The following is a 21,820-nucleotide window of genomic DNA, read 5'->3' on the forward strand; positions in this document are numbered from 1 at the left end:
AGCAGTGATTAAAAGGTAGACCGCTGAGCTAAAATCATCTCAAACGGTTTGAAACAGAAACCAGAGCCAGGAAGAAGTGGAAGAAAATTGAAATCATCCAATCGAACAGCTCAAATAGCTGCAGCGAAGACTTGGTGAATGATCAACTCCAGAGTGGTCAAAGGTCGGGACTGGAACAATCAAAGTGTGAAGTCAAGGTTTGGACAAGATGCAAACTCCCAATCCTGAACAAACCTCTGAAGGCGGAACTGCCCTGCAGTTTGAGTCTGGAGGCTGCAGGTGGTTCATCCCAAACACTGAACCAAGCCGTTCTCATAACACGGGGCGATATGGATCAAATGCATCAAAACACTTCTAGAGGTCATGGCCGAGAGGAAATCCCTTTGAATCGTTCGTTTCAGATGTACAGACAGGCTCTGTGATCGTTTGACCCCAACAGATCAGAAGGCAACCCGGGCGAACAGGAGGGCGTGGCCCGCCCATTCTCAGGACAGCAGGAAACATGTCGGGTGACAAACTGGCCAGGAAATGTGGAGAAAGAATTGATGTGTCCAGATTACTGCTGGAAAATGTCTTCCACCCCATACTTTCAAGAATATCATGCATCTGCCTTGTCTTCTCAACTCCCAGGCAGATGGCCGCTTGCTCTGGTTCTGCTGGAGGTTTGTTCCCGTTACAGAGGAGATTTTCCTCTCCACTGTTGCCACATGCATGCTCCATGTGCAGGATTGCTGTAAAGCCAAAGAGAACGCCAGCGATCGTCGCTATATCCAGGAGAAAATGCTGCGAGTCAAAGACTCGATGCAATCTGATGAGTTTCCTTAGAAACTTTCTTTACTTTGAATTAATTACTGCACTGACAACTAGGATCAACTGGAATGTTTCAATTAATTTTTTTGGAAAATGCTTTGAAACATTTGTCGTGAATTGGTGCCATCAAAATAAACGGATCTGAACTGAATACATGGAGCTGCAGACAGAGCTGCATCCTGGTTGCACAAAGTAGCATAACAGATCCTTCCTCCTACCAATATTCTTGCTATTTGCAAATCACCATTTGCAGATTTATGGAAATGCATCCATCCACAAGAAATACAATCAGTTGCATGTTTCCTTTGATCTCAGTATGCCATTTTAACTGGACTATATTACTCCTGTCCCGTCTTCTCATCCACTTTAACTTGCTGCTGGTTCAGCTGAAATTCCCCAGTGAGGATCAAAGGATATTTCTATTAATTTATCAGAACTTCATCTGAAACCCAGTTTATGAAAAAAATGTAGTTTCAACCAAAAAAAGGATTGTGTAAAAGTGACGAGGATGGTGAAAATGATGAACAGAAACCAGCATTCAGTCCAAGTCCTTTGTTTTTGTGCAGGATTATTTCTCGACCCGTTGTCTGATTGTCTATGAAGACCAAACGAGAATAAAACTTTGCATACGTCTTTATTTGAATAAAACGACGCAGAGACTTGATATCACTGAAGCCTGTTAACGTGCTGAAGATTTGCATTTTTCTGTCCCAACAGTCTTTCCCCTCAACAGAGCCAGAGATTTGATCTGTTGATTGGCAGGTTGGTAGATGGTTTATTTGGTTGGTTGGTAACCGAACCCCCTTAGAAGTACAACATATGGTCAACAGGAAGTCAGAAACATGTAGCATGACCAGGCTGGCAGGTGACGACAAAGAGAAGGGCTGATTCGGAACTGATAAAACTTTATTTCACTTTAAATCGTCTTTTACAATTTATCCTGTTTATAACATGAAAGGTTAAACTAGAATTGGATTTTTTTTAAAAGACATACACAAATCTAGTTTTACGTCAAGAACCAGAGTGAAGGAAAGGTACTCAGGATTTTTTTTTCAAAATTTTTAAACCATTTTTGTGTTTTTTTTTTTGTATATTTAAGCTAACCCTAAAGTTTCACAACCACGTGCGAGCTAAGCAAGAAAACCGTCACAGAAGCAGACTTTTTTGTTGTTTTTGGGTTGATTTTTGTTTTATTTTAAGCAGAATACTGGTCAGTAAAAACAAAATGATTTCAGATACCAGATATACAGACAGGCTCGGTGCCACATTCACTACTGCAAGGGATCAGTTTTGTCCTTAGAAAGCGAAGAATAACTGTCTTTTTGTTCAGCTAAAGAGGAAAAAAAAAGAGCAGCAGGGAGGATGAGATTTTTTTTTGTCTTTCTACTTTTTAAATGTCAGTGCATGAAAATATTTGTCCCCAGGAAAAAGAAAAATACCTTCTACATCTACAGAGTGGAATGTCATGGTGCTTTAGACAAGGTTATTGTGACACTGAGTAGAAAAAGGGGGGAAAATGTTTTGGGAAAAGCTGCAGTGTGTTTATCTGACATCTGCCAATACCAGGATGTAAAGTCGAATATGAAATCTGATTATTTGGGGGATTTAATTTTTAGTATTTGTTTCGGTGCAGTTGGACGCGCGCCTCAACCGATCTGCACATTTTTCTAAAACCATAATCCAAACTACAGGTTCTCATTTCCTCGATTGGCTGATCGGCTGTGATTTGGCTCCTAAAATGTACATACCTGCCGAGGCTTCTACCTGCACCAAAAACCAACTTTACTTTTTCCAACTAGTTCCACCAGAGCTACATTTGTTTCAATAGCAGGGGAGGAATTAAGTTCCTCCCCTGCTAAGTTGGTCTGATTGAAACAGAAACGCCAGGTCCCAGGAAGCGGTGTCATTCCACAGACTGTACCGTTTTTAACTCGTGCTGCAGAAGATTTGGGCGGCTACAGCTAAGGGCAGGCATTTTTTGCAGCGTTCTGCCGCGAGCTGTAACACGAGACTTGACTAAACTTGTCTTGTAAAGGCAGGAATGGACAGAATGAGGGCAGAGAAGGAAGGCAGAAACAAATCTGGATTAAAAAAAATAATTCACCGAAGCATCAAACAGCAGCTGACTGTAACGGCTTCAAGGTTTTATCTGCAGGCAGGTGGTAACGAACATCCAAAAACCATTCTGTTCTCCACAAAAAAAAAACAACAACAAAGATTTACAGTTAAGTTCTAAAAATGTTTTACAATTTTACAGTTTTCAAAAAACGGAACTGATCGATTGGTTACAGAATCAAAACACCCGGAAAAGTAAACCAAAGGACAGGCGAGAGAAAGGAGGGGAAGCAAGCGGGTCGTGTTTGCTGAAAATGAAGATGGAATGTTTCCACTTTTGCTGAACAATTTACTATTTTTTTGTGTGAAATGGCATCAAATCTTTAAAGGTCCCAGTTGGCAAAAAAAAAAGAAAAAGAAACCAGCGAGTGTTTGATTGCCCAAACCAAAAGGAAAAAAAACATTTGTTTAACTTTTATCAGTGTCACAATACAGCCTTGTATGGAGGACCCTTCTGTATAAACCCCCAGCAGAATTCCCCTGCTGTTCAAACAACCACCCACCCCCTCCATTCCCAGGTCGGGAGGATTTAGAGGAAAAACTAAGCATCACAGCGTTTGTTGAAAATAAACGGACAGTTTAATAACCTTTGTTTTGTTTAAAGTGGAATAAAACCAGCCATTCTTTGCCAGTACACTATGAAAAGCCAAACAGAGAAGGAATGGACAACTATATAAATGCTTTAACTCACTAGGACAGGAGGGGAGGAGGGAGAGAACGTACTGAGATGTTAGGAGGGAGGGATGGAAGAGAAAGATTAAACAAGGAAGGTATAAACAGGAGAAGGCGGGCTCTGGAAGATGTTCATTTAGTTGGTGGTTTGGGATAAAAACCCTCTCTGCGTGCTATAAGACTAAACCAGCCAGAGGTGTGAGCCTGCTGGCCTGTGTTGGAGTGCCATGATGGAGAGAGGGCGGGTGGGGCAACGGGCGGCGCGGTCCTTAACCTCGCCTCGTTCGCTCAGTAATATTTGTGAAGGTCGGGTGCTATTCATGCTGTTGGTTATACAGAAGGGAAGTCAGGCGGCCGGGCTCGGAGAGGCGGGAACGAGGGAATGAACGGGCTGTTTATGTGTACGAAGAGAGGAGGAAGAGGAGGAGATACAGGGAGAGGAGGAAGAGGAGAAGTGTGGGGATGGGTTAACAGTGAAGTGCGCTCTAGTTGTCTGCGTCGCCGGTTTCACCCTCGTCTCCCTGGTTTTCTGATGTCCACAGCTGCAAACACACAAAACATCTGTAAGTCAAAACCTTCTGAATTTACAGTAACTCAGTCACACAGGAGATGATAACAAAGAGTTTATACTAGAAAAAACAAACGACGTAAGTAAATGAGCCAAACAGCAGGTGATAAACCAACTGAAGGATCAAACCTAAAGAAATGTGATACTGAGACAGAAGCAGATTTCAAGAGATTAAAACTTCATATTCCACTTCTTCATTTTTATTTATAGGAAATTATTGCTTTGTAAAACAGCGTTTCACTTTGTTTTGTTTTTGTAACATTAAATAAAATAAAGCTAATCTGAATCTATTTATCCCAAAATGAGTCAAAACTGTTTATTAGCATCCATCTCCTGACTGGAAGTATTACTGAACAGAAGGGACTCGAATTCAATCTGAGGCAGATTAGGGTGATGGTACAGAAGCCTTCTAACTAAACAAAAGTCAACAAAAACATGTGAAAATGGGCTCAGCAGTTATTAAAAAAGGTTTGATTACATTTTTGCCTGTAAGATTTTTCCATTAATGATCGAGGAGTGAATAAATCATTTGACACGCAACTGTCAAAATGAAATATTTCCCATCAGAAACCTAACGTCTGTGTTGAATCTGTGGGTCAGACAGAAATGACAACATGGAAACTCAGAACCGCTGACTTCATTCGTCTCCAAACTCCAGGACGTTTTCCCTTACAGAAGGAAAACGTTTAAATGTTGGCTCCAGTTCTCGTTTCTTGATCAGATTGCAGATGTTTACGTGCCAAGTAGACGATCAGAAACAGGTCAGACTATCCTTCCTTTAATTTAGCATTCATAAAGCTATCTGCAGCATCAAACCAGTAATTACAGAATAATCAGACAAGCTCAATCTGATTTTAAACCTCAAACCAACATCTGTGCCGAGTTACTACAGGTGACGGCGAATGGAACGAAAATCAAAAAAGGTTCAACCAATCCCATCAGACAGTTTGATGTTTCACTGCTGGATAAATAACCTGAGAGCGTAAATCATTTGGTGACAGGCAGCCAATCAGAGCAGCTGCTGCTGAACGCAGCTTTATCTGTAAAACTCGTTCGTCTCTCACTGTTACACAACAAGTTTAATGTGTCAAATCTACTGAAGCTCAAGAAATAAAGGGAGAATATGTCCAGGAATTATGGAGGATCCCAACAGATGTTTCAATAAAATGCTTTAATAACAAAAAAGGGATTATTAAGATAACAGTTGGTTGCATGCTTACAGTAAGGTTGTCCCTTAGTAGCTGCATGATCAGCGTGCTGTCTTTGTATGAATCCTCGTTCAAGGTGTCAAGCTCGGCAATCGCTTCGTCGAAAGCCTGCAGTGAAAAAAAAAAAATCCATCGTTACCGTTTCCCGACTGTCCTGGAAAGCCTCGGCGTCCGTTCCGGAGGTCGGGTTAACGGCCGAGAGGCAGACATGCGGCCTGTGTGTGTGTGTGTGTGTGTGCTGAAACTCACCTGCTTGGCCAGAGAGCAGGCCTGCTCGGGCGAGTTGAGGATTTCATAGTAGAAGACGGAGAAGTTGAGGGCCAGGCCCAGCCGGATGGGGTGTGTTGGCTGCATGTCCTTCTTGCTGATGTCAAAGGCGTCCTGGTAGGCCTTCTGAGAGTTCTCCACCGTTTCTTTAAACACACACACACACACACACGCGTCACACAGTGATCCTGCACAGCCGCCTCCGTCCTACGGCTCATATCAACAAACTTCATGAGTGGAGGGAACACAATTCTCTTTCAGGGAAACCAGTGCTGCTAATTTATTATTTTATTCTTTTGTCCATTAAGAGATTCAACCTGAAAAATGTCTTTACTTTCAGCTAATATCAAATAAAACTAAATATTTAGTACAATGATTCTGGTTCTGCCTGGCGACCGTTTGATAACTGAAGTGTTGGTCATTACGGGTGAGCACTGACATAGTTTATCATTTATTGTGATAAATATCTTATAAGAATTTTGACTTATTGTCACAATAAACTCCAATTACTGATGTTTAAAGAAACCTGTAACTATTGTGAGGAATGTTATTTTTACTATTTTCTCCACTGTTCACTAAAAGTTTCAATAAATACCAAAACATTGAAATACTAATAAAATGAAATGCAAATAAAATATAATGCAAATAAAATGAAATGCAGTTACTGTGTGCAGTTTCCACAAGTCAAACAGGAATGTTTTCCTAGAGCTACACTGTTACCTAAAAACAAGTAATTATTTCTTATTGTTACTTTTATCATTATTGCAATAGTACCTTAAAATATCATGATAAAAGTTAAAGTCCATATCGCCCACCCATTCTAGTCTGTGCTACTTCAGTCAACCCATTGCCATGGCAATTAGATGATTGAAACCCTTGGCAACAAACGATGAAGCTGTCGCTTAGCAACAGCCTGCATGAGGCGGTCGCGCCTTCGACTTAAGCTTAAAGAAAAGGATATAAATAGATGACAAAGAAGCATGAGATCAAATGACATCCACTCTGGCCAATTATGTCATTTCCACATAATGGTTTGTAGAAACTCTTCACATGCATTCTGTGTAATTAACACCGTCGTGAGCAAATGATACCATGCACACGCGAATGATAAAAAGGTGATGAACTGCTTTGGTTTTATTCTTCCAGTTCGTGTGGATACTGCAGGAACTGAAGGTGTGAACTGTTCGTCTTTGAAGCAGTGAGGCTGAGCTGGGATCCTCACCCTTCTTCGAGTCCCCAGAGGCCACCTCTGACAGGTATCTGAAGTAGTCTCCTTTCATTTTGAGGTAGAACACCTTGCTCTCTGCCTGAGATGCGTTGGCAATGAGGAATTTGTCGAGCAGGTTCTGGAACAAACAGGGACAGGTCAGAGGTCAGTACATCAGAACAAACCTGGAACCCCATCACCGGCCGTTCCCTCTGCTCCCAACAGGTAACACCCCGCCACGCTGGCTGCTGCTGCTGTCCTCATCTAATAGTTTAAAGAAGGGTTTTATCCAGATCATGTGATCAGCTGCAACTTCACCCCGGAGCATCTCTTCACTGAGCCCAGCTTTGTTCCAGTGATTACATTTAGGCCCATTTTAATCTGCTGACTCCACCAACCTGTCCTAAGAATGTGCAGATATCTGCTCAAGCAATCACCATCCAGCACTTTTCCTCTGATTTTTAACTTCTCGGTCATTATCCCACTTCTGTTAGCACTTACTGACATTTCTGCAATGCAAAAATATCTTTATCTCAGCTAAACGTTCCATAGTTTTTGCATGCGGAATCTTGCTTAGTAAAGTTCATAGTAAAAAAAGAAACCGTTTTAAGGTGTCTTCTCACCTGACAGTCTGGTAGATTCAGTTTAATTTGGAACCAAAGTTGCAACATTTGTTACATTTTTAGCTGCTGTCAAACCAACCAAACCCTTTGAAAAAACCTGTTCCCCTCCTCGCCTGAGGTGGCGCTGCACAGAGAACCACTGAAGAAAACGACAAAACCTCTGAAGATGGCAATGAGCATAACTTCTTTCTTCATGAAATGTAAGCAAATATGGAGTATCATCAGATTTTAGTGGTTGGAGGATTTCTCTTTAGCTAAAGACTTCTTATTTTTCTAGCTAGTGCTAGGCTAGTTTACCCAGAATACCCTTTGCTATAGTCCACTTCCTGCTTTTGAAGTGATCTCCAGTCCACTTGGCGTTCACATGTACTGCATATTTGAACTGCACCAAAATTCACCTCAACCAAGCTGAGAGCTACAGAGTGTCCACCAATCCTTAACGTCTTAAATTTTCATTAAAAATAAACGTAAGTTGATCTTAGACTTGTTAATGGAATCTTAAATCTTGCTCTATTGTAGTTATTTTCTTGTACTTTTCAGTCAGGCAGAAGTTTGAGTCAAATAGAAATCTTCATTGCGTTCTGTAACTCGAGATGGGTGAGGCTCCCAGAACTAGCTAACTAATAAACACTTACTAGCTAGCTAGCGTTTTAGCATCATCATGGGTAAGTACAGATTTAGAGTTTAGAGTACAGATTTACAGAGTTTGCTGAACAAAGTTTTCGGAAGTTATAAGGGGCTGGATTTATCGATTGTGCTGATGTCAGGAATTTTAAATCTTTTATTGCGGCAGTTAGACTCAAATATTAATTTTGCAATAAAATGATACAGAAAACAAAGCTATAAATTTGTGGGATAGTAATTTGAGGCCAACTCTTTGGACACTAAGCTCCATCTTCAGACACTATATTTGTCACAAAAACGATTATTTTCTTCGTCCTGGAGTAGCCTGTCCTCCTCTTCCTCCTGCTGCTGCTGCTTTAAGGACAGCATGCTTCCACTCATCCTTTCCTCCCTTCATTCCTGCAGCCCCACATCATCACCGCTGAGGCTCCACCAAGCTTTGACCTTGAAGATATTATTAGCCATCTGCTCATGCACTGAAATATTTCAGTCTCGTTTGACCTTGAGCAGATTCTGCTCTCCACTCGTCGGGGCCAGAATGTGAAGAAGCGGCTGCTGGTGGAGCTGATCACACCTGTGGTGTTTAAAAACTGCAGGCAGAGTTTCTCTGAGGGTCAAGCTGAGGCTGAGTCCCACATAAAACCCTTCAGTTGTTTATGAGGCTCTTAAGGGTGAAGTAAAGCAAATTAAACCAGTTTGAGGTGTAGCAGATTATAAACTACATCTCATCTTCAGGGTTCAGGTTCTCCATCTTTTCTAGTTTCAACTAGAGTTCCACTTTTTCATTTTCAATACCGATACATATATCTGAGGTTTACCATCATCTGATACAGAAACACTCTCCTGAACTGACATAAATACACCAACAGCTTCACAAACTTGGTCAAACATGTACAAACAACTTTAAATTGATTAGCTGATGCAGTTAAGAGTAAAACAGCAAATGGAAAATAAATAAGACAAACAAAAAGTTGGTCAAACATGTAAAAATAAACTAAACATCTTTCAAATAGTTCAGAAAGTCAAATTAGGAATTCTAAATATAATGAAAAATAAATAATAAACATGACGTCACCTAGACCATAAAGCATAGAATTAGACAGAATAGATCAGACACATCGTCACTGATACTCTATCTAGAATTTTTTTTAAATATCAGAACCAATACAGATATTAATATAGAATCGGTGCATCTCCAGTTTCAACATTAGGTGTTTGACACTCAATCTGTTCAAACAGATCTTTGTGCAATTCTGTTATAAAATTCCTAGCCCGTCTTATTTAAAAACGTTTAAATTGCTACAGAAAACGAAGCAGAGATGTGAGAATCTCCGCACACCGACCTGCCTTCCAGCACCGAGGGAGGATGAGTCGCTCTTCCACCACCTCTGCCCTATTTAACAACTCCAGTCCCACGTCCCATTCCCTGGACCCATCATCACCACCCACCCCGTTTTTTATTCTCTTCACACCCCTCAGCCGCCCCTCCCTGTTCCTGTTCATACCAGCACGTCGTGGCAGATTTCTTGGAGTTCACCCTCGATCTTCACGCGGTAGTCACGGGCCATCTGCTGTTTCTTCTCGTTCCCCTCCGTCTTCTGCTCGATGCTGGAGATGACGCGCCAGGAAGAACGGCGGGCCCCCACCTATCGGCACCAGCACACACACAACTGGCATTAAACACATCATCAGAAAAAATGTTACCTCCAGCATGTCAAAGTCATGAACTCATGGATTTTAAAATAAATGTACAAAGAATAGGGATGCATTGATTGCAATTTTCTGGCCCATCACTGATTACCAATCCTGAAAAAGCCTGAGCTGCCGATTCTGATTTTGGCCAATACTGATTTTTCTTTTGTCAGAAATGTTGCTGAAAATAGCAAAAATGTTGCTGATTTGACCACAGTCGGGTGACCATCAGTCAAACCTCTCATGGCAGAGCAAAAGAAAACAGTTGTTGATTTTTAGGCTTTTGCTGAGGTGGATCAGATCAGTGGATCAGATCAGTGGATCAGATCGGCTTCATAAACAAGTATCGCCCAATCACCGATGTCCCAAAATGAAGGACATCAGGGTTTATTTAAAGGTGCACCCTTAATCAAAAATCTTACATTCTATGAGACTGAACTGAATAAAAATAGGGATACACAAAATATCGGTACCAACATCGGTATCGGCCGATATTTGTCATTTTTTTAACACACCGGTATCTATCTGATAAATAAATCTGGGCTGATATTAACAACTGATATTTCCATCTTGTTGCAGTTTGTTAATGAGGGCAAGTGAAGGAAGTTGGTCAGTGATGCAGCAAAGGATTGTGGGATGTTTAACTGAAGCAGAGAGAAAGTGGTGAAAGAGGGGTGTTGTTTTTTCTTTTTTAAAAGGTGTCAAAATATATATAATAATATCAGTAAATATTACTAAAATATCAGCCCAAATCTTCATACAGGTGCATCCCTAAAAAGTACAAGAACATTTTTTATTTCTACATCACTTAACCAAAATGAGGTGATCAGAGAGGTGGAGGCTGGAGTACACAAAGCTGTTTTTCTGGAAGTCGCTGTTCAGAGTTTGACCTTTTATGGACTAATTACTAGTATTTCCCATATTCTCCATTTGGGGATTTGTCCTGGTTAAACAAACTAATTTATAATTTTGACATTATTTACACAATTAGAAGAAATTAAAACAAATTAACTGAGAGGAATTTGGGCTTCAAGCAACTGAACAACTTTAAAAATACATATTTTTCTCATAAACGCTCCTGGGCAACAAACAGAGCAGAGGACTCTTCTGACATGAAGCAGTTTGGACAAAAACAGCCATAACTTTTATTAAGAAGTTCAGAAAATAAGTAAAGATGAACTAAAGACTGAACCATAGTGATGTTGACCAATGATTATCATCAGGTGACAAGTTGCAACAGCCCTAATGGCAACAAAACAATGATTTATTACTCTTAGCTGATTAAAACATCTGGCATTTCTCTGTTTTTACGGTGTAATTACAGTGATTTAATATATTCCTAGTACTGATGCAAGTTAAAAAAAAAGATCTCAAACTCTAAAACTGCAGTGCAGCTCCTCCTGCATATTGTGCGCAAGAAAGTTTGAGTAAGATAAAATCTTCTCCTCTTTTCAATAATTTCTACTTGTTAAATATTTGTGTTTGTTAGAAGAGGATAGGTGAATAATGTGAAACTAGATTAATGAAAAGTCAGTTTACTGTCCCTGGTCACCTAAAAAACAAGCCCATTTCTTAAAATGTGTTTATTTTAGAGACTGGGGCATAAAACTGGTTGACCTTTAGGGGTCAGCGTGCGACAGAACACATTAAAGACGACATCAAGTCTCAAACTCTGAAGCAATGCTATTCAGATTGACTCAAATGTGTAAAGGTGAAAGAGTGACAAGAAAAATGGGCGTGGCTTCAGCATAACTATGTTGGCATTGATGTGCAGAAAGTCAATGACTCATAAAAGACTTTCACTTGGAGTGAAAGTGATTTGGTTGCGTTTCTGCCACTGGTTCTTTGAACAATGAAAGAACTGACTTTTTTTTTTCTTTAACCGAAATCGTAAAAATCAAAGCTTTGAAGCACAGTTGACGCTCGTCCAACTAAATTTATAGTTATAGTGAACTATGAGCTCTACTGTGGGATGTAAACCAGATTAGGAGCCAATTGTAGAGCCATAATTGCCATACCACGTTCTTATAGGCAACGGAGAGCAGGTTGCGCTCCTCGTTGCTAAGCTCCTGGCCCTGCTCCGTCACAGCCTTCATGGCAGCCGCCATGTCGTCGTAGCGCTCGGCCTGCTCTGCCAGCTTGGCTTTCTGCACCAGGTCGTTCTTATCCATCTTTTAGGCTGAAAGACAAAATATACACAAAAAATTAGGGGTTTGGAGTACAGAAGAGCGTTATTTATTTATTTATATCAAAGCAGCAAACAACTCATTGAATAAAACAATTGGACAAAGGGGTGTGGAAACCTCCAGGGCGGATGACCTCAGCAGGGCATGAACGAGAAGGTGGATCACTGGGCTTCAGATCGACAACCATTTTTAAAACTCAAACATTTTCAAAAACCTTAATGGATCTAAAAGCTCAACCCAAAACAATCAATGTATCATTATTTTATCCTTGAAGACTTTCAGCTCTTCAGACCCATCAGCAGGACTCACTGGGACCGTCATACCTCCATCTCCAAGAATTACTTTAATGTTGGAGTTTTCCTCAGTCATGAATCTAAATATTTATCCATGACAGCAGAAGAAATATAGGTCATACCATTAGCTCTAATCAACTTTCTTCCAAATATAAATTCAAAACTGCTGAGTTTAAGTGTTCTTGGGGCTCAAGTGACCTCTGACCTCCATGTGGAAACAAGATGTTCTCTATAGTAAAATGAAAAACTGGCAGTTTTGTTGCAGGTAATAGGTTTAATGTTTAAGTAGTGTTTTAATACGTCACCTTTTATTCGTTTTAACTGAAAAACAAACCTGACATGCTTTACATAGCAGTTATGCATCCAGCCTGCAGAGATAAGCAGCAGAGAAACACCTTTGTTGGAGTTCCTGTTACAACCACTGGCACACTGCAAACAATGACTCAAAGATTCTGCTGTTAAGGCACAAAAAATTTAAACAAAGCAACAAAATTGATTTCCTGGATTTAATAAAGCCACAAAGTACAAGCGTTTGAGTAAATTGTGCACTTTACCCAAATATAAGTCTCTTTAAGAAACCCGGTGGTCAAACGATTCCTTTTACCGTCGGGTCAGCATTTGCTCAACTAGTTAGACGAGGTATTATGTCATTTTGTTTCCACGGCTTTGACTCTGCATATCTTCAGGCAAACACTGATGTTCTGCTGCAGCTGGCTAAGCATCTGGGCCTAGATAAAACAGAAGATTTTCTCTGCAAAGGGAATGTGTAACAACTTCAAAATGGGTTTTATTTCCTTAAGACACTGGACTTCTGTGCAGTAAGGCACCCTAATGTTAATAATTACCGGATCAAAATGGGTGTTTGGTTAATTTATGCTCATGTAGAGATTCATCACACCACCAGGTGGCACTTAAATCAGGAATTAATCTTTTAAATCAAAGTAATTAAAAAATAGCTTCAGATTGGCTTTCCGAGTCAAATTGATATTTGGCAACGAGAGTAATTAGTCAAAAAATACTGTAAAAATGTTTGAGTTGTCATTTAGCACAAAATAAACGTTCCTCCTGAAAACTGCCAAATCCAAAACCAAACAAAGTCATTTGTGCTTTTAACAGCTGCTAATTAAAATAAAGACATCAGTGGGACAACAGCAGCTCAGCCATTTGTAATGTGATGCTGAACAAACACCACAATGTATAAAAAAAGTTCAGTGGTGTAAGACGCCCCACCTGCATGTCTTCATCACCAGTGTCATATTATCCAGACTGCGTTTCTTTAGAAGGTCAGTCTTTAGCAACAAAGCTTTAATAAAACAGTGATCAAATGCATTTATACAACATATAGGTATGTGCTGGATCCAGTTTTTCATGTTAAGTTAGATTACAGATGGTTCACTGCTGCATTTCCCTAAACTTTCACCACATCCTGTTTTATTTATTGCCAGATGGTGCTGCTCTAATCATGAGGGCAATTTGGTGATGTGAATAAAAAAAATCTTTGGATTTTTTCATTTAGTTGCAGTAGTTGTGAAGCTTTACAGTTAGACACATAGAAAACCCTTGTTCCATTTCTTTTCACCCTCAAATAAAAGTAGAGTTAAATTATATACATTTTATAAAATCAAGTTTGACATGTATTAAACAGTTTAAATTGGTTAAATTGACTTAAAGAGCTTTATTTTAAATTTTTTTCCTATCAAAACCGATGGTTAAAATCTGTTGGTAGCTCTGGTTAATCTCACAAGTGAAAAGATAAAATTAATCTGGACAACTTCTTCACTTAGTTATTGTGCGACCAATTATACATGCTTCCTCTAGCTCTACAGGGTAATTGAACTCACAGCAGAAAAACACCAAAATCAATCACCTGATCATATGGAGTCACATTCCATTCATTTTCCAAATTACAAAGTACCAAAAGCACCAGGCAGTGGTAGAACTAGAAATTAAAAACTTGTTCTCCTCATCAGCAGATGAAATGTAGAGGAGAGAGTTGTGCTTTTTTCTGCTAGCTACATGCAGCATAAATGAAAATACTCACAGGGATGTGTTATTTTTGGTGTTTCAAAATGAGCATGTACACCTATTACTAAAAATATATTGCGTGTACTTTCACTTCCTCAAATCTACTACTAACCAAGACATACTTTCATACATTGAGGAATCAATTGTTTTATTTGATATTTATTAAGTACGTTTTTACTTGAAATGTTAGTGGTTCAAGTAAAAATAGAGCAAAATTAAGAAAGGAAAAAAATGCATTAAATCCTTTCTCAAACACAATAAACATGTCCCTTGACTTAAAGGATATTTATACAATTCAAAGTTTTTATTTTAACTGTATTAAATCTGCATTAAAATACAACAAAAAAGGCATAAATTAGATATATACGTTGCACGCATCTTCTTCCTGGTGATAGCTTAAACACAAACATGTAAGGCTATTATTCTGATTACTTCTATACATGTAATGTCGCTTGTCCCGGTTTAGTTTTAAATAGATGACATTAATGACACACGGATCGAATAAAATTGATCGAACTGAGCTCCGATCATCCAGCACGCCAGTATTTCACTCTACACGTGCAGGGCTGTTATCCAACCACCTGGTTGTTAACAGGCTTACTCACGCCGAAAAAAAGGAAAAAGAAAAAAACCCCAAAAGGCACCATCTTCAAACCGCGAACAGGACCGAACACAACATAACGCATCGATTCACTAAAAGCTTGAAAAACAGCTACCGAGTCGGGAGCGTTCGGTTCCTCCGACTGGCTCGGCGTGCTAACAGCTACGCCCTCCTTGTCGCATTCCCCTGCGGAATTTTAAGATGGAGAGATAGATTAGCGCCTATTAGCTTAGCTGCTAGCAAGCGGGACCTGACCGAGCGCCGACACCCAAACGAAGGCCCGATTCACCAATCTGGGGGCAAATATAGCATTTCTTTCAAGCTAATCAAGCCGATTTGGAATTCCTAAGCAGCGATTTTCAATTTTCAGCAAAAAATAAACGTCGTGTATGAGGCGAAAACTCCCGGGAAATATGGAGGGTGTGTTAGCTCGTTTCACTGCGCCATGACGGAGCTCAGCCATTCACAACCGAGCTACGTTTCTTATAATACCAATTTACAGCGATTGAGGACAAAATGTGCATTTATATAGTCTTTTTAAAGACAGAGCTTCTTACAGGCAGTGCGCCGTGATGCGTATTTAGCACAGGATGCTAAAATTGTTCGGGCTGCTCTCTCGCGACGGCTCGGCCGCTGCTAAGCTGTCAAAATGGCCAGACTCGAGAGAAACTTCTCCCTCCCCACACGGTCTGCGGCTCGCATCGAGCCGAGCCCGTGCTTTCGAAGGCAAATCATCAGCAGCATACCGACTGCGCCGTTAGTACCTGTAACCGTGTCGCAAACGTTTTGTAGGTTATTTCTCATTATCTGGTTACATTCTCTGGCCTAAATTCTCGCACCCAGCCCCAAACCACAATAGGCACCTTCCGCCGCAGAGGCAGCCCGCGGGACCACCGGTCCGACTGCCGTTCCCCTGTGAAAACTTAGCTTAGCCTTCATATTACATATTGCTCGATTAATATATTAGTAAACTCACAGTTTGAGCGTATTAGAGATCCTGATTTTATTCTCTTAACGATGGGAGTATCTCAAGCCGTCCTCCGCTCGCTGCTCGGGATATTCAGGGCAGTACCACTTCCGCCTGCTCTGACACTTCCGCTTCCTCTAAACCCCACCCCTCCCCCCGCCAGTATCTATGGCAACGGCGCCAGGGGGTTTCCTAACCATCTTGCGAGGGGCTTTGACGTCAGGAGGTCCATGGCAACCGTTACAGGATGACGTTCGCCAGTCTCCGTGGCAACTGTTTCCATGAGACCGTTGCTGTCGTATCTAAGTTCAGCATCATGTCAGCCAATGCGGCATTGTGTGGGCAAATATTACATATCTATATAATATATATAATATTTATATTACAAATATTATAGACGTATGTATATATAGAAAGCCGATTTCTATCTTTTTTTGAGCTAAATTTTACAGAGGCTTGTATTATATCAATTAAACTTATATAAAACTAAATGCTTGTCTGGTTTTAGATCCAGTTACCACACTATAGAAGATTTTAAATTCTAATTATTAAATACATTATTATGTATATTATGGATCAGATCAAATCTTCAATGTATATATATATATATATATATATATATATATATATATATATATATATATATATATATATAGAGAGAGAGAGAGAGAGAGAGAGAGAGTCTTTTCCGTAGTTCTTTGTTATTTATTTGTATTATGGTGTCCCACATGCCTCAATTTCCCACCTTTTTTAATCTTTGTGTGTTGCCACTAGGCGGTGTCATTACATTAGGCTGATGAAACACAGCTCCATGTTGCCTTGTCTCATTATCGCCCAAGGCCAATTGAGGCACTTTTTAAATTATATTTTTGACACTAAGTTCACGGACCTTAGCAGCAGATATTTATATGCTTTTGTTATTTATTTACTTATTTATTTGTTCACTTGTTTGTTTATTACTCAAGGTACCACTGCAATTTTGTTATGTCCTAGGAATATAATAACAAATTAAAACATCTTATGTCTTATGGTAGAGGATTTCCTTCAGTGCTGTCAGGAAAAAACTGAAAGTCTCATTTGGATTCAAATTTAAGTTTCACAAACCACATAAAAATACTAAAAGTAATACCAAACTTCAGATGTTTTTTTATTTCTCTTTAGAATTAAAAGTCTTCCAACAAAACAGAGCACTGATATGTAGTGCTGCCTGTAAAAAAATAGTCATGCAGCTGTATCTCTTCCAAAATGCCAATAAAAGAAAAATAAATCACATATGCCGATAGCTATTCACGACTATCGGCATAATGTGATTGTCAACGGATAACATTTAAAATCTTGTGTATGGCCTACAAGGTACTGAACGGTCTGGGGCCTAAATTTATTTTTGCTAAGGCATGAACATGTAGACCCCTCAGGTCATCAGTGACATCTTCACTCTGCTCCCAGGATGACAACTATGTAAAGAAAGGCTGTATTTGGTTTCTATCCACTTGTGTGATGTTATTTTGTTAAAATGGACCGAAATCTGTGTGCTGATTTTGTGCCATGAAGTACTTTGGCATTTCTGAAGGCAAAAATGGTGGCAGTAAGTGTCAATAGATAATAAATTAGTAGATCAATAGTTTATCAAGCAGAGAGCTGCAGTCATCATTTTCATACACATATCCATCCATTCTCTGTACACCTTTGTACCTACTGGGGTGGGAGGGGTGCCTTTCTCCAACAAGACATTTCAGGCGAGAGGCAGGGTCACCAGTCCATTGCAGGGCAACACAGAGACAGACAGGACAAACAAGCATGCACACTCACACCTATGGAGAATTTAGAGAAACCAAAACCTGACAGTCATGTTTTTGGACTGTGGGAGGAAGCCGGAGTACCCAGAGAGAACCCACCATGCACAGGGAGAACATGCAAACTCCATGCAGAAAGACCCTGGGCCGGGAATCAAACCTTCCTGCTGCAAGGCAACAGTGCTACCAACTGCACCACTGTGCAGCCCCTTCCATATATCATGAGTCTCAGTATTAAATATTACATAATCTTGATTTCTACAAGTTATTCTTTCTTTCTTTATTTATTTCCTCTGCAGGATGTCTGGGCTCTCCCTTAGACATAGGGTGAGAAGCTCGGTCATCCAGGAGGAACTCAGAGTAGAGCCGCTGCTCCTCCACGTCGAGAGGAGCCAGTTGAGGTGGCTCGGGCATCTGGTCAGGATGCCTCCTGGACGCCTCCCTGGTGAGGTGTTCCAGGCACGTCCCCCGGGAAGAGGCCCTGGGGAAGACCCAGGACACGCTGGAGGGACTATGTCTCTCGGCTGGCCTGGGAACGCCTTGGGGTTCCCCCGGAGGAGCTGGAAGAAGTGGCTGGGGAGAGGGAAGTCTGGGCCTCCCTTCTGAAGCTGCTGCCCCCACAACCCGACCATGGATGAAGCGGAAGAAAATGGATGGATGGATGGTTGGATGGATGGATTGATGGATGGATGGATGGATATTCTTTATTCAGGGCACTTGATGTGGATTTACTCCCATCTACACAGACCTGTAACTCAGTTATACACATGAGTTGTTTTCCCATTTGAAGTCTGATATTTCCATGCATTGCATATAAAGTAGGGTTTAGCATTTATCATTTATTGTGATAAGTTTCCTATCATGATAAGAATATTTTGTTATCATTGTCACAATAAATTTCAGTTAATGATCTTTAAACCCCAAAACTGACCTTATTGAGAGGATTGATAGTTTTACGTTTTTCTCCATTGTTAGTTCAATAAAAGCATAAAAAAATACCAATAAATTTGAAAATACAGTTACCATGTGCAGTTAATTGATACAAATGAAATCATACTACATCATGTGACCGATGTCCTGAAAAAGCACATTACAAGTTTGTTGTCCCTGTTTTTCAAGGGAAGTATTTGTTTTTGTAGGACTATTATTGCTGTGACACACAGACACAGTCATACAGTTACCTAAAGTAGAAATAAAAATCAGTTCTTACTGTCACTTTTATCCGTATCACAATATTACCACAAAATATAGCGATGAAACTTTACGTCGATATCACCCAGCCCTCATATGAAGACACAAAACTTTATTTTCTTTTACTGCTTAACGTTAAATTAGTTTAAACGTTTTTGTTTTAGGTAAGTTGTATTAGGATTAACTAAATTATTTTCTTAATTAAAGTGTGGACAACATTTTTAATATATGTTAATGACTGAAAAACCCACAATGATCTCTGAAATAACTTGAAACAGACAAGGTAATAATAAATAACGAGTTTCTGAAAACTGAAGACAAACTGTAGAGAAGGATAATTCAGAATCAGAACCAGAATCAACTTTATTGGTCATCAAGGGGAAATGAATTATTTGCTGATAAGCTATTCCCATTCAAAGTATTAAATAATGAGGCTTAAATGCCAAATGATATCCGTGTTCTTATACTTTTGGTTATCCTTATCTATGATCAGTTTTGCACTTTGTCTTATTTCTCATTTTCCCCACTGAGGGGCAATACAGGATATTGCAACAATATTTTTAAGGATTCTCTTTGTCTTTATGGTGCTAATTTTAATTTGATCTTCACATTATGTTTGATTGCTATTGCTGCATATGGTGTCTGTCTGCAAAACAAATGTATCTGTTCATGTAACATGAAGCTAAATAATTTAAAACTACAAATCATCATAATGTTCCTTCAGTGGGAGCAAACCTGTTATGGGAACTGTATCACTTCCATAATTCTTCTGCAGTTCTTAATATTTTATTTAAAATTAAGCTTTTGCAATAAGAATGGCAACATTAAAATTTTATTATCTTTGCTCCATCATTTATCATTGCTGAAAATCACTAATAGCATGGTTACGTAATATATTTCAAGAAATATTCACTCCATACTGGTGGAAAACTTACTCAAATGTTTTAAAAGTGTGTGTGTGTGTGTGTGTGTGTGTGTGTGTGTGTGTGTGTGTGTGTGTGTGTGTGTGTGTGTGTGTGTGTGTGTGAGAGAGAGAGGATGAAATAAACTAAAAGAAGAATATTATTTTATTTGTTGTTAAAACTCATAGATAAAACAAAAACAAAACAAAAAATACTTCCCAGAGTTGTAGTTCACAATAGTGGCCACTAGATGGTAGTAAAGATTGTTGGTAGATTTACTGTTCTTCTTCTTGCCCCTATTTATGAAACCATTATGCTGGAAAGGAAAATGAAATAAGAAAAAATAAAAACATACTGCATCAATGCTGCATCTTTATTACACTTTGTCATAATTTTACATCCACCTTCACGCCTGACAGACCCCCGCATCCTGAACGTGTTCAGGTAGTCGTTTTCTCCAAAGCTAAACCAGTTTACTGTGACCTAGAAGTGTGTTAAATTTAGACGCATCCTCTGCGGAAAGCGTTTGAGCTCACCACGCTCCGGACCCCTTTTAAAAGTCCGGGTCTTAAATGAATTCATTCATCTTTTAGTGTGATGAAATTTCAGCTTTAATGTAGAGGTTTTAAGAACCAGGTTACAAGTGAACAGCGAGACAATAAAGAGAGCAAACTGCAGAGGAAGCGTGCCTGAAGTTTTTTTATGTTCAGATGGGAGAGTAACATTAAAAAAGTGTTAAAATATTTTAAACCTGTCGGAAGAAAATACAGATTTGCCAAAATTGGACCAGCAGTATTTAAACATTGTCTCTAACCATTGAAATAAGATCAACATTAGATGAAAATATTAACCATAGATGTGCAAATGTTCAAATACATGCCAACCACGGATGATAAAATTCAGATGATAAAGTTCATACCTTGGAACATCATTCCACTTGAGCTTTTTGCACTAAAATCACAACACCACTTAATTTTTATTTTACATGATACAACAACACAAAGTAGCACATAATTATGAAGGGGGAGAATTATATATGCCTTTCAAAAAATATTTAGCATCTGTTTGCTGTGATCACAGATGGAAGTATTTCAATCTGGAAAGACTCAGACAAAGAAAAAGGAACAATTAAAAGATTTAATGACAGCAATGAATAACAGTTCTTTGGTGCTCGGGCCCGGCAGCTGATCTGAGCTGAGATTTGATGTGAACTCGATGAACATCCCGATAACCGATTAGGGATGCTCTCCCCCAGGGCCTAACACTGGTGGTGGAGGTCTGGAAAGGGTGACATCCCAGAGAGCCGAAGGATGTGGGTGGAGAAGGGGCGGTGGTGGGTTGAACGCAGCTGGGAAGCGGCTGACGGCTTCGGTGTGGATCCTTTATGCAGAGCTTGATTGATGATTGGACACACCGGGTGAGGTCCAGAGCTGAGGTCGGAGATGAGCATGACGCTGATGGGCGAACGGAGGTGATGGAGTCTTTCAGGTTGAATTTTCGCTATCAGCTACATTATTAAAATTATTATTAAAAACACAGCAAGCTCAGGATGAAGAGGTACTAAAGGAAACTGTTCTCTTCTGCTAAGTCAGTGTTTCTCAATTCCTGTCCTCAGGCCCCCCTGCCCTGCATGTTTTAAGTGTTTCCCTTCTGCCACACACCTGGATTGAATATTTGGGTGATTAACAGGCTTCTGCAGTACTTGATGGTCATGCAATTATTTGAATCAGCTGTTCTGGTATAGAGGCACATCTAAAACATGGAGAGCCGGGGGCCCTGAGGACTGGAATTGAGAAGCACTGTGCTAAGTCAACAATTACACATTTTTAGATTTTTATAATCACCTGGTTAGAATCTTTGATCTGAACCTTCAGAGCCACATAAAGACAAAGTATCACCTGACAAACATTTCCAGGATCAGAGGACTGATGTCTCAGCATCAGAGAAACTGATCCATACATTTATCTTTAGTGGCATTGATTCCACCCAGTTCTACATCACCCAGATCTACACCACCTAGTTCTACACCGCCCAGTTCTACACCACCCAGTTCTACACCACCCAGTTCTACACCAC

General features: G+C 39.8%; 1 protein-coding gene across 1 annotated transcript; it reads right to left on the bottom strand.

The window, feature by feature from the left end:
• Positions 1-1,698: 1,698 nt before the first annotated feature.
• On the bottom strand, positions 1,699-15,990 carry ywhaba (tyrosine 3-monooxygenase/tryptophan 5-monooxygenase activation protein, beta polypeptide a). Its single transcript, XM_007559694.2, has 7 exons — positions 15,868-15,990; positions 11,805-11,965; positions 9,600-9,740; positions 6,863-6,986; positions 5,623-5,786; positions 5,386-5,481; positions 1,699-4,139 (listed from the first exon to the last, which is right to left on the bottom strand). Exons 2-7 carry the CDS (start codon positions 11,955-11,957, stop codon positions 4,083-4,085), a joined length of 735 nt encoding a protein of 244 aa, XP_007559756.1. The 5' UTR covers positions 11,958-11,965; positions 15,868-15,990; the 3' UTR covers positions 1,699-4,082.
• Positions 15,991-21,820: the final 5,830 nt, after the last annotated feature.

Source organism: Poecilia formosa, unplaced genomic scaffold, assembly GCF_000485575.1.
Source record: "Poecilia formosa unplaced genomic scaffold, Poecilia_formosa-5.1.2 Scaffold106, whole genome shotgun sequence".
Lineage (NCBI taxonomy): Eukaryota > Metazoa > Chordata > Actinopteri > Cyprinodontiformes > Poeciliidae > Poecilia > Poecilia formosa.

What these genes read in the sequence shown, in the direction of transcription:
- ywhaba (XM_007559694.2), bottom strand. Translation starts at nt 11,957, where the DNA reads ATGGATAAGAACGACCTGGTGCAGAAAGCCAAGCTGGCAGAGCAGGCC. An exon ending in CTCTGGGGACTCGAAGAAGG is followed by an intron (nt 5,787 to 6,862) that starts GTGAGGATCCCA and finishes GTGTGTTTAAAG; the next exon opens with AAACGGTGGAGAACTCTCAG. An exon ending in CCTGCTCTCTGGCCAAGCAG is followed by an intron (nt 5,482 to 5,622) that starts GTGAGTTTCAGC and finishes TTTTCACTGCAG; the next exon opens with GCTTTCGACGAAGCGATTGC.